Genomic DNA, 12,591 nt, shown 5'->3' on the forward strand with positions numbered 1-12,591 from the left:
CAAATTTAGCTTCAACTTGATGATTTATTTCACAAAATCTACAGCGAAGACGTCTAATACATTTTCATATCAGTTATAAGTTACTAATCTTCAGTTGCCTTCTTAAGCAAATGATGAGTAAGGTCTGATCAGGCACGTGGAAGGACAACTCTTGCATCATTTCCGCTTTATGACCCGAAGCTTGACACCATTCTTGAACTTGAGAACAATGCCAAACTCAAGCTCCAGAGGTGACTCCATATATGGAGAGTGCCGGAACACATACTTCCGGTATAAGTGAATCAGTGCAAGCTTTATTTCTTGTATGGCAAATTTCTGACCGATGCAGGATCGAGGCCCGAGTCCAAACGGTATAAAAGCATAAGGATGCCTTTGTTTCTCTTCTTTGCAGCTTGGATCAAACCTCTCTGGCCTGAACTTTTCTGGCTCTGGGAAGTTCTTTTGATCTTTCGCTAATACTCCGAGGGCTAACCAAACCCAAGTCCCCTGCTTCTCAAAAACAAAAAGGAACTAATCCCATAAGGTGTATAATATATACAAACCACTTTCAGTCCACAGACAAAAAGACATTTCTGCAAAGAGATCCTAGCAGAAGTAGAGCAATACCTTTGGTAAAATATAACCGCCTATTTCGACTTCTCGAGATGTTTCTCTAGCAACTAATGGGGAAACCATGTAAAACCTCATTGCCTCTTTAATAACCTGCATTCGAAAAAACGACAGATAAGCCAACTAATGAGGAAGATTCCTCAAATGCAACATTGAAATTTGAGAAGCCTTGCCTGATCAAGATAAGGAAATTTGTGTTGAAGATCACTTGCAGTTGCCATCTGATCAGGCGGTCCAAATCCATCGATCTCTGCCAGCAACTTTTTTTCTACTTCTGGATGTCCAGCAACCAAGTAGACAGCTGAAGACAATGTGAATGCTGTGGTGGCCGACCCGGCAAGGAGATGCTCATAAGCAAGTGCACTAATGTAATCTGTTGTGAAAACATTCTTCGAAAGCCTCCCTGACTCCCTTGCATTCAGTATAACTGACAAGAAGTCCTTTGAACCTCGTCTGCTGTCTTTCATTCTCTTTTCCACAACTGCACCAAGCCGGCTAGTCAAATGCCTGTTATTATGCTCGATTTTCCCATCCATAGTGCCAGGAATTCTCTTCAACATCTGCCAAAATGGCCACTGAAGTATGGGGACAAGTAGTCCTAGTATGATCGATAAGGAACCCGAAAAATCCATCTTGACCTGTGTTGTGGAATATATGTGTTGGTTGATAAAGTCTGAGACTTCATCGTCATTATTGTCTTTGCCATCAATCTTTTTGACTGATTCGCCAACGGATTGTGGTTTAGAAAGGCCAAAGTTGACACCAAATGCAGCTTGTCCTATTACATCTGTGGCCAATCGAAGGGAGATGGCGGAAAAGGTAATATCTTCTTCTACTTTCGCCATGGAGTCAAGTTTTTCTGTTGCACATTCAACAAATGACTGCATTGTAGGCACAAGGTTGGCTAAGTGGGAAGGTTGATACACTGATAATATAGTGTTTCGCATCGTCACCCATCTCGCATCCCTGCAGGATGCTCAAATTCCATCAGATATTCTACATTACTCTAATCAACATAAAGAGAGATTCGAACTTGAGTGCAAGAGAGGTGAACACAATATCCTCATCAATTGACCTAATCTACATCTACGATAACTTTAAAACGGTAGATATCCTACCAATATAACATATAAAATATATACCTGGTTAAAAAGAGACCCTTCTGATGAAGAGGGGAAGCTGCAAGGGGAGGTGGAATGCTTCTGTTTTTAATGTCTTTGAATTTCTTTATTCCAACTTCTCTACAAAGCTCTGCATCTGCTACAATTATGAGTGGTTGTCTACCGATATGAAACCTGCCAGGATATGTGCAATCAAAAACTTAAAAGTTGTGTTATGCGCATGCGTGGATGATTTATCTTAGCGTATTTTAAATTAAAGTTACATAACTGAAACGTTTGATTTATCACGAGATCTAATGTTTAACTAACATCCGTCATTCCAACCATACTAAAGGGGAAACGAAAAAGGAAGCGAAAAGAGTAACTTTTGCACGATCTACAGTCCACATCAAAAGAAGTCACAAACAGTTGCTAAGCTTGCCTTTCACACCTAGCATGCAGATAACACAGAAAACGGTGGATCACTTGACCTAAATGGCACTAATTTGAAGTCTCAGAGTAATCGTTTTTCTTTAACAAAGCGATATCCTAAATTACTTTATTAATGTATGAAGAGTGGAGATTCAAACATAGGTACAAGAGAATTAACAGAGAATTAACACCCTGTCATGACTAATTAACCTAACCATGTATGTAGTCTCACGCTTGTTGTCAAATCTATTTTAGAAATATTAGGAGAAAAAAAAAAGACAAATTACGCATAATCAAATATCCACATGCATAACAGCTACTAACCTGAAAATAGGGCCATACTCTTTAGCAAGAACTGAGAATATATCAGGACCATACTTTGCCATCAAGGGAATGTGCCCTACCAGAGGGATAGTTGGAGGGCCAGGTACCCTTCTTACTCTCCAGTAGGGCCCATACAAATACCCCAAAATTCCTCCCAATACTATCAACACCATGAAGATGTTAAACAACAGTTCAATGCTGCCTATCATTTTCTCTCAGTCTCTTGAATCTAATCCTTCGAAGGAGCAGAGCTCAGGATTTAATATATAGACTGGTGGTGGAATATTTTGGGGTGTCCCACTACTCACCGGAAGCAACCTGCTGAGCCGTCATTGGTTGATCCATGTTGCTGTCTAGATGATTGTTTTTTCTGTCGTGCTTTACAAATTATTACGTTCCTGAAAATTGGGAACCCAATTGTCGTGGACTAGTAACAAGCGATTACTTTACTAATATTTCTCTTTTTCAATGTTGGAAGATATTCCGTGTCTCTCTTCGCAATACCACCGGCGGCGTTGACCTCTCTCTAATTCGTCTTCACAGAACTAGCAATATTTGTTTATTCTCTCCACAGACATTGTTGCTGTCATGTCATAAAAAATATCATGGTGGATGGTGATTTCAAAAGTTCCACTATGTAAGCAACAGCAGAAATTCATAAGTTCACTCACAGGGCCACACCCTACAAAACCGAAAACACGACAGGCGTCTCCACTGACATAAGCAACCATCCTTCGTCTATTGTCCACCACCCAAAGTTTGAGATGGAAGAACCGAAAAGGATTGAAGATTCCCACCCAGAATGACGTGGGGAATTGAAACGTTGAAAGTTGTATAATTTTAGCATGAAAATTTTGGAAGGAAAGAAGTCTGTTTGCGAGCCATTCGGTATTGGGTGGCTGAATGAGATTTTTCGGTGGCTGCCCATCGGAATATTTCGAAGGATGCCAGCGGTGAGCTGCCGAACACAATTTTCAGATTTTTTTTTTTTTTTTTTTTTGAGTGAAAGCCTGCTCTACGATCTAAGCTTGAAGCCATTTTTTGTAATTTAAGAACAATGCCACAATCAAGAAACAGAGGTTCTCCATGTTAATTAGTGAGAGTTTTCTTACTTGTAAGGAATATTATTTCCGCCAATTAATGCATCCATGGCCCCAAGTCCAAACAATATAAAAGCACAAGGAAGTCGTTGTATGGTGATGAAACTTGAGGTTCCAATCTTAATTTTTTTTTTCATGGTATCAGAGTAATTTGGTCATCTGGTTCGGTGTATGGATCTTTGGCAGACGACAAAGTTGATGTCTTAATTTTTTTTAAAAGATCCTCTATAAAATATGGTACAAAACTCATGTTCTACGTGATATAATTTAAGTGAAATAATAATATCACAAAACTGTTTCAAATACATTAAAAATTCAAAAATTTATGAGTGCAGAAATTATTGTCCATTACTCATTTGTCTTGAAATCCTTATACCAGCAGTGTTGAGATTCTTCTCTCTTAATATTGTCTTCAATTTATTTATTTATTATTATTTTAATTTAAGAGGAGGGGAAATGATTTGAAACTATGTATAATTTAGGAGAATGAAAGTTTCAAATCCAAAAGACATTAATAAAATTCAATACTTTATCCACTAAAATATTTGATACTTAATTATTTTCAATGCAACCAAATACATCCCTCAAAATTTATATATATTCCAAGTTGTCTTCAGGAAGGCAAATCATGCTGCTGGTTTTCTTGCCACAGGGGGACACGTGTGAGATTTGAAATTGCTATTATTTGTTATGTCTTTTTTTTTTTTTAGAAAATTTGGACAGTATGAGAGAAAATTTATTGATATGAAAAAATGTACTCTTAATCATAATATAAACCTAACCTCTCATAATACAAGAAAAATGATAAATAAATATAATATATATATATATATATATCTACTAATTAATAAAACACTCATTGTCAACCAAAACCCTATGAAATTACCAGTTTAACCCTCTAATTAAAACAGAATATGAATAAGAAATATGGGGCATAAATGTAATTTCACACAACCTAATTTTACTGTTTTTTTTCAAAGACTCACCTACATATAATCATAACATATCTCTAATTTAAAAAATAAATAAAAAATAAAAAAACTTCTCACTCTCACGTTCTCTATCACTCTCTTCCTCTCTCCTTCTATTTCAAAAACAAAAATAAAAAATTTTCTCACACACGTTGTGTGTGCCCATATGCTAGTATATATGAAAAAAAAGGGGGATATAAACATTGCCCTTCTAGAAAAAAAATATACAAGAAAAGGAAGGGGGGACATGAAAACCTAACCCCTCTAAAACCAAAACCAACTACAATTTGTTAATTTTTCTTTGTTCTGGACTTTGCCTTCATACAAAAGAAATATCAATCTAATAATCACCGTCAACTAAACCTTGGGAAAATTTCCTACAAAAGAAAAAAAAGAGGGTGGACGGTTATATAACAACTCAAAAGGGGATTTGTTGGATAACAAAGGAGATGGTAATCGGTTAATGAGATAGACAACAGTGAAGACACAATCGGCCCAAAATGAAGGTGGTACTCGAGATTGGAAACGTAATGCAACAGTGAGAATGTGACGATGCTTACGTTCGACAACTCCATTTTGTTGTGGAGTGTAGACACATGTGCGTTGATATTCAATGCCTTTGGTTTGGAAATAATCTTTCACGGATAAAAATTCAGACCCATTATCAACCCTTATTGCTTTGATTTTTGCATAAAATTGAGTTATCAACAAAAGTAACGAACTATTTTAAAATTGAGTTAGGCCAGAGGGCTCGTGTCTGAGAAGGCCCCACGGAATCTAAAAGGGTCAAAGGGCTGGAGGGCTGGCAGCATGAGGCTAGCCAGAAAAAACACCAATCATATCGGTTATAACCAACATGAATGTTTAAACTAAAATTTGAATCCAACAGCTAGCTGGTGCTAGTTACTGTTAGATTCAATTTTTTTTATTTTTAATAGGTTTTTTGGGCCTTTTTTTTTTTTTAATTCTTAAAAATTCTAATTTTTTTTCCCTATAAATACCTAAACCATTCATTCACCATTCCTTTAAATTTAATTTGTAGTTTTTAAATTTAATTTGTCGTTTTTAAATATAAGTTGTAGTTTTTAAATTTAAGTTGTTGGATTTGAATTTAAGTTGTTGTAGCTTTTAAATTTAAATAATAAATTATGTTTGACCTTTTGGCCCTCGGTTGGAGACGATTTTTTGTAACAGGGCTAAAACGAGCCCTTTGGCCATCGGTTGGAGACGGAGGCAAATATGACCATGTATTGTTCATTAAAATATTAATATCTTAGAGGGCTAGAGGGCTAAAACGAGCCATCTGGCCAGCCATTGGTTGGAGATGGCCTAAAGGAAATGGAAGTCTGGTTTGTTTGGCCATGGGACAAATAGTACAATTATTATCAAAAGAAACATTATTTGAAGACAACAAGGGAATTACTAATTTGAGACGAGTTGATGAAGGATGTCCAAGTCGCATATGCCATAAATTTGAGGGATGGGAAACTTGACATGTGAGATGTGTCCGTTGCAACGGCGACATGTAATGGGTAAATTGTCAAAATGGTTCCTGAGATTTGCATAACTCATCACTTTGGTCCTTGAGATTCCAAATCTATAAAAGTGGTCCCTGAGATTGTTCACCATCCATCATTTTGATCCTTCTGTTAAAAACTCCGTTAAGTGTCCCGGAGCTTTTTGCCGGAAGTTTGGGTAATTTTCAAAGCTTCGTAACTCAATCGTTTATTAACCAAATTCGACCCATAATATATCAAAATGAAGATAGGAAAGTGTGGAATAATATTATACCTATCGGAGATTGCCAGAAAATAGCCTCAAAGTTGATTGGTCCGAGTGAAAACTTGAAAACTCACCGGAAACCGGGTAAACTTTAAACGTTCATAACTTCTTCAATACTCAATGAAATCAAGTGATTCAAAAACTAAAATCATAGTTCTCAACGAGAAAGGGAGAATGGTACATTTTTTTGATGGCTAACTCGTTGTGGTTTAGCCGAAAAAAGGCTCGAAAGTGGCTATTTTGGTCTCAAGTTACCCACTTTCGAGCCATTTTCCGGCCAAACTATAGCGAGTTAGCTGTCTAAAAAGGTACCATTCTTTTCGTCTTGTCGAGAAGTATGATTTTTGTTTTTGAATCACTTGATTTCATTGAGTATTGAAGAAGTTATGAAAGTTTAAAGTTTACCCAGTTTTCGGCGAGTTTTCAAGTTTTCACTCGGACCAGTCAACTTTGAGGCTATTTTCCTACAATCTTCGGTAGGTATAATATAATTCTACACTTTTCTATCTTCATTTTGATATATTATGGGTCAAATTTGGTAAAGAAACGATTGAGTTACGAAGCTTTGAAAATTGCCCAAACTTCCGGCTAAGAGCTCCGAGACACTTAACGTAGTTTTTAACAGAATGACCAAAATGATGGATGGTGAACAATCTCATGGACCACTTTTATCGATTTGGAATCTCAAGGACCATTTTGGCGATTTACCCACATGTAATAAAGACCACCACGTTGTTTACCCGATCCAATTATCTTCCTTGTAGCCAAGTCCTACAAGATACAGAAAGTGGGAAACAAAATGGCACAACAATTTAGAGAGTCAATGACTTGGCTAGCATACATGAGATTTAAGTGAAAAGAGGGAACACATAGAACGTTGTCTAATGTAACATCTGAATTGAATGGTATGATGCCAGTGGAAGTAATTATGGCCAAAGAGCTTGTGGGTAATTTAACGATGGAAATTGGTGAAGATTTGGTTTTGGTGAAAGGTGAAGAATCTGAAGTGATGTGATTGGTAGCCCCATTATCCAAAATCCAAGGTTGAGTAAATACAGATTTAACGAAGGCAACAATAAACGAAGACAGACATACTGCATTTGCATAAACATTGTTATTACCAAGAGGAGGATTCTCCTAATCTCTCTCCCATTCTCTTCCCTCCTATTTGAACGGTCACGATTAAGCCACGTTAACATCTTTTATTGATTTTGTTTATAGAGACAATAAGACAAAAAATAATGTGTGAGAGAAAGGGATGAAAGAGAATGTGAATATGAAGGGAGAGAATTCTACTCCTATTACCAGAGGTATGATTTAAATTCACTATGGACACCAAGTGGGCCAATAATTGAAGCTGCTCTGCTGAGAGTCTTTGCAATGGGTTCGGTAGAGGCTGGGACCCATGCTGGTGTGATTTGTTACTATGGTTACCGCCTTGCTTTCCCCCATTATTAGGAACCATTGTTCTATTTTTAAATTTGCATGTCTTCAGTGTGGCCCCTTTTATCACAGTGATATTTTCGAGTCCTACAGTTGTCAACTGTACGTCCGTCATTATCACAAAATTCACAATGGAGATTCTTCGAATTGTAGGAGGAATGGTTTGGTCAACTTTGAACAACAGCAGCGATTGAAAAAATTTCGGTCGATCCTGATGACATTTGTTGTTGTGTGAGAGATGCGATGGAATTCTGGATTTGATAAATGGAGTTTTAACGAAAAACCCACGGTATTGTTCACTTTAATGAAAAACCATATTTTTACACTAAAAAGTCAAACCTGGTACTATTCACTTTACCATTTATTTTGACCTTATCGTTAAAACTCAAAGTTTTCAAATCTTTTTCATTAGTTTTCCTTTTGATAAATGGTTGGTGTTTCAAGTATTGTGTCTGACATGATGTTTGAGAATACCATCGAAGTTGAAAACATAGGCAGTCGGGCACCAGGACCTTATGCTCTAGATACCATGTTAAAATAGTTGAATATTCAAATGGCTAGATTGGAAGGCTATGACAAGTGATAAGATTGAATGATTTCGTCTATCACCATTGCCTAGGTCAACTGATTAACCCTACTACACTGGCTAAAAGATCATATCCAACATTTAGTGGGATTTGACTTAAACCACATTCGGTAAATATATTAGAAAATATATTGCTATGATATTTCTTAATAAACTAACATGTGCCAACTTTGTTGTTCACATCCTGCGAAGCTATTGTTCATATTTTAACTACGAGTAGTTAAAATTTAGTCTTGAGAGGATCAGCTGCCTTCAAAAACTCCGTTACAATGGAGATGTTCACATTAATTATTTTCATAAATAACTAAAAAATTTCGCCTCAGAAATTTTTGATTGATTTCAAGAACATTACAGGACTGAAGATTTCACATAATCTTTTCATGCAATCAATCTCCAGTTGATTCAATCAGCGCATGATCGTGATCATGTCCTCTTTATGACTCTAAGCTTGACACCTTTCTTGAAGTTGAGAACAATGCCGTACTCAAGCTCAAGAGGTTTCTCCATGTCGGGAGAGTGCCGGAACACATATTTCCGGTATAAGTGAATCAGTGAGAGCTTTAGTTCTTGTAGGGAAAATTTCTGACCAATGCAGGATCGAGGTCCGATTCCAAACGGTATAAAAGCGTAAGGATGCCTTTGTTTCAATTCTTGGCAATTTGGATCAAACCTCTCTGGCCTGAACTTGTCTGGCTCCGGGAAGTTCTTTGGATCTTTCGCTAAAACACCGAGTGCTAACCACACCCAAGTCCCCTGCTCCTCAAAAAATAAATCCCGTAAGTATACAAACCATAAATTTCGAGTTTGCACCCGAAAAGTCAGGACTCGTTTGGAGCCTAAGATTGTATTGGATTGGTAGCTTATAAATTTAAGGTATGTTGAAGTAAGAAATGAAGATGACCTTTGGTAGAAGATAACCTCCTATTTCGACGTTTCTGGATGTTTCTCTCGCAACTAATGGGGAAACCATGTAAAACCTCATTGCCTCTTTAATCACCTGCATTTGAAAAACCGACAGATAAACCAAAATCCATTGGCAAATTGGTCTTCCCAAAAGAGGATAATTGATTAACAAGTAAACAAGAGCAGATAAATAGAAGCATTTGGTTAGCCCTTCGAAATTTCAAAGTTTTTATACATGTCAACATTGAAAATTCAGAAGACTTGCCTGATCAATGTAAGGAAACTTGTGTTGAAGATCATGAGCAGTTGGCATCTGATCAGGCGGTCCAAATCCATCAATCTCTGCCAGCAACTTTTTTTCGACTTCTGGATGTCCAGCAACCAAGTAGACAATTGAAGACAATGTGAATGCTGTGGTGGCTGATCCAGCAAGGAGATGCTCGTAAGTAACTGCACTAATGTAGTCAGGAGTGAAGACATTCTTCGAAACCGCCTCTGACTCCATTGCATTCATAATTACCGACAAGAAGTCCTTCGAGCCTCGCTCACGGTCTTGCATTCGCTTCGCCACAATATCATCAAGCCGGCCACTCAACTTCCGGTTAGTACGCTCAACTTTCCAGTCCATAGTGCCCGGAATTCTCTTGAAAATCTGCCTAAATGGCTCCTGGAGTATAGGGACTAGTAAACCGAGTATGATGGATAAGGAACCTGATAAGTCCATCTTAAGCTGCGTTGTGGAATAAATGTGTTGGTTGATGAAGTCCGAGACTCCATCGTCGTTGTCTTCTCCTTTGATTGATTTGCCGATCGAATGTGTATTAGAAAGGCCAAAGTTGACACCAAATGCAGCTTGCCCTAGTACATCAGTAGCTAATCCAAGGGAAAGGGTAGAAAATGTAATCTCTTCTTCTTTGGAGGAGTGAAGTTTCTCAGTTGCAGATTCAATGAAGGACTGCATGGTAGGCACAAGGCTGGCGAGGTGTGCTGGTTGATACACCGATAATATAGTGTTTCGCATTGTCGACCATCTTGCATCCCTGCAGGATGCTCAAATTCCATTAGAGTCAGTTAATTTTGTTTTTGGTAAGTTCAATTTGATATACTCGATATAATTAATTGAATAAATTTAGGTGCATCCTCCTCCACATTTGCTCATCCCATTTTTCTTGTATTTCTCCTCTATTCCTTACAAAAAAACTAAAAGCAAAATAGTTATCAAACGAGCTATAAAATGTTGTGCCTTGGCCCGTTCGTTAGTGTGGAAACGAGATTCAGATTACAACCTCACCAAATCACACTCAATTGAATAGAATAAAATACAAGAAATAAAGACACCGAGAAGTTTATGAGATTCGGCAAAAATCATGCTTACGTCCCCGGAGAGATATTGCTCTTCACTATGAATAACAGTATAAGTACACATGAGTTAAATCAACATAACTCAATCTCGAATCCCTTGTACACCCACTCATAGAATTTTCCTAAGAGCCTCACTCTACCCCAAGAGTTCTTTCACTAGAATATTTTTCACTATAGCTCTCTTGATTTTCTCTCAACCCATGTTCAACCTTTCCCATAGGAGAGCCGGATGCTCCCCCCTTAGATGCTTCTATGATGCTTACTCTCACTTTCTAAATATTACTAAATGCACAAATATTGCATCTAGTTATAGGCATACACTAGCAACTATGCCAACAACCAAGACCAAAAAGTCTTAAGTTCACGTGACATAATTATTACCTAGCCTACCTAGCATGCACCAAAGTCTATACCTAGTCTATAAAGTACAACTTTTCTCCATTTGTCATTTAATGCATAGAAGAGAAAACATGCACAATTGTGTGCAAGCAAACACAAGGTCAAGTCTTGCTTGCTTCCAACCTTGCTTGTGGCAGTCACCATGTCTTCAATTGTTGTCAACACATGATTCATAATTACTCACAAATGTATGAGCCAAACACAACATAAATTACTTTTAACTGAAAGAATGTATACTTAGACTTTCACTTAACAACCGGAAAGACTTCCATGCAACCATTACATGAAAGAGTATCAAATTTGCTATATTCATGATCCGATTCGTGAAACGGATGTAGGTAAGTTTTTCTCCAATAATACCTGGTGAAAAAAAGACCCTTTTGATGAAGAGGGGAGGCTGAGATGGGAGCTGGAATGCTTCTGTTTGGAATGTCTTTGAATTTCTTTATTCCAACTTCTCTACAAAGCTCAGCATCTGCTACAATTATCAATGGTTGCCTGCCCATATGAAACCTGTCCAAATTGTAATCCAAAAACCAAATGCCATTACCGAAATGCACAGTTTGTTATGAGATTAAACTCTATTTAGCACCCTTCAACCATACTAAAAGAGACTTAAACTAGCTATTGCCTCAATTTGTCATTTTTCTTTTTACAAAACTATATTTCAAACTACTTTGATCTACGAAAATGGACCGAAGGTATAAATGAACTTGTGTTCAAGGGGCGTGCTTGCTACCCTAGCCATATGTCCTAATCCATATATACCGAACCAAGAACCAGCTTGGCATATATAATCACATGCGAGGTTTGAGTGGCCCACCCCGGCGGTCCCCTAGAAGGCTAGAACTAGAAAACCTAAACATTTGGTCTCAAATAAGAGAGTTGCTTGTACACACAAATATGCTACTGACCTGAAAATAGGGCCGTACTGTTCGGCAAGAACTGAGAATACATCAGGACCATACTTTGCCAGCAAGGGAAGGTGTCCTAGCAAGGGGATAATTGGTGGGCCAGGTACCCTTCTCACCCCCCAGTAGGGTCCATACAAGTACCCCAAAATTCCTCCCAATATTGCCAACCCTGTGAAGATTGTGGATATCAACCAAACACTGGTAGCAAACAACACTTCCATCCCACCAATTTTCTGAAGGGTCTCCTCTTCTTCCAAGCTCTTCATCATCAAATATGAGAGCTTTGGGTTAGGTTTAATAGATTGGTGATGGAAAATAGTGGGGGTGGGTGGGGGGGGGGGGGGGGGGGTGTGTCTTCATATGAATGATTTCAATTGTGGAAATGTTGGTGCCAATCATCTGAGGTGGGGGGTCTTCATATGAATGATTTCAATCGTGGAAATGTTGGTGCCAACCATCCTCAGTCAAAGCTTTTTGTACTTTTTAATTTTTTATATTTAGGATGGCAAAAAAAATTATGACATTTTTTTGTTTTTAGCTAACGATATTATATACACTAAGGAGGAAGGATGGGCTTAACAATAATGTTATTCAAATAAGCATTTGACAAGAATTGAACCTAACACTATGTTTGGATGAAGAAATTTAAGATTACTAAGGAATTTT

The 12,591-nt window shown here is 37.6% G+C and overlaps 2 protein-coding genes across 2 annotated transcripts; both read right to left on the reverse strand.

Annotated features, from left to right (window-relative positions):
- Positions 1–4: 4 nt before the first annotated feature.
- On the reverse strand, positions 5–2,680 carry LOC126603583 (cytochrome P450 711A1-like). The gene is made up of 5 exons (XM_050270488.1): positions 2,466–2,680; positions 1,752–1,904; positions 783–1,575; positions 607–702; positions 5–486 (listed from the first exon to the last, which is right to left on the reverse strand). Exons 1-5 carry the CDS (start codon positions 2,672–2,674, stop codon positions 157–159), a joined length of 1,581 nt encoding a protein of 526 aa, XP_050126445.1. The 5' UTR covers positions 2,675–2,680; the 3' UTR covers positions 5–156.
- A 5,914-nt stretch (positions 2,681–8,594) lies between these two features.
- Positions 8,595–12,265, reverse strand: LOC126605790 (cytochrome P450 711A1-like). Its single transcript, XM_050273226.1, has 5 exons — positions 11,926–12,265; positions 11,372–11,524; positions 9,516–10,290; positions 9,249–9,344; positions 8,595–9,100 (listed from the first exon to the last, which is right to left on the reverse strand). The coding sequence occupies exons 1-5, from the start codon at positions 12,192–12,194 to the stop codon at positions 8,771–8,773; spliced, it is 1,623 nt and encodes a 540-aa protein (XP_050129183.1). The 5' UTR covers positions 12,195–12,265; the 3' UTR covers positions 8,595–8,770.
- Between the last annotated feature and the right edge of the window lie 326 nt (positions 12,266–12,591).

Source organism: Malus sylvestris, chromosome 15, assembly GCF_916048215.2.
Source record: "Malus sylvestris chromosome 15, drMalSylv7.2, whole genome shotgun sequence".
NCBI classification, from domain to species: domain Eukaryota; kingdom Viridiplantae; phylum Streptophyta; class Magnoliopsida; order Rosales; family Rosaceae; genus Malus; species Malus sylvestris.

Excerpts from the sequence above, each read along its gene's own strand:
- LOC126603583 (XM_050270488.1), bottom strand. The coding sequence starts at position 2,674 with ATGATAGGCAGCATTGAACTGTTGTTTAACATCTTCATGGTGTTGATA. Across the intron at positions 1,905-2,465 it reads GAGTATGGCCCTATTTTCAG|GTTTCATATCGGTAGACAAC; the intron begins GTTAGTAGCTGT and ends ATATCCTGGCAG. Across the intron at positions 487-606 it reads GCGGTTATATTTTACCAAAG|GGGACTTGGGTTTGGTTAGC; the intron begins GTATTGCTCTAC and ends TTTGAGAAGCAG.
- LOC126605790 (XM_050273226.1), bottom strand. The coding sequence starts at position 12,194 with ATGATGAAGAGCTTGGAAGAAGAGGAGACCCTTCAGAAAATTGGTGGG. Across the intron at positions 10,291-11,371 it reads AAGGGTCTTTTTTTCACCAG|GGATGCAAGATGGTCGACAA; the intron begins GTATTATTGGAG and ends AGCATCCTGCAG. Across the intron at positions 9,345-9,515 it reads AGTTTCCTTACATTGATCAG|GTGATTAAAGAGGCAATGAG; the intron begins GCAAGTCTTCTG and ends TTTCAAATGCAG.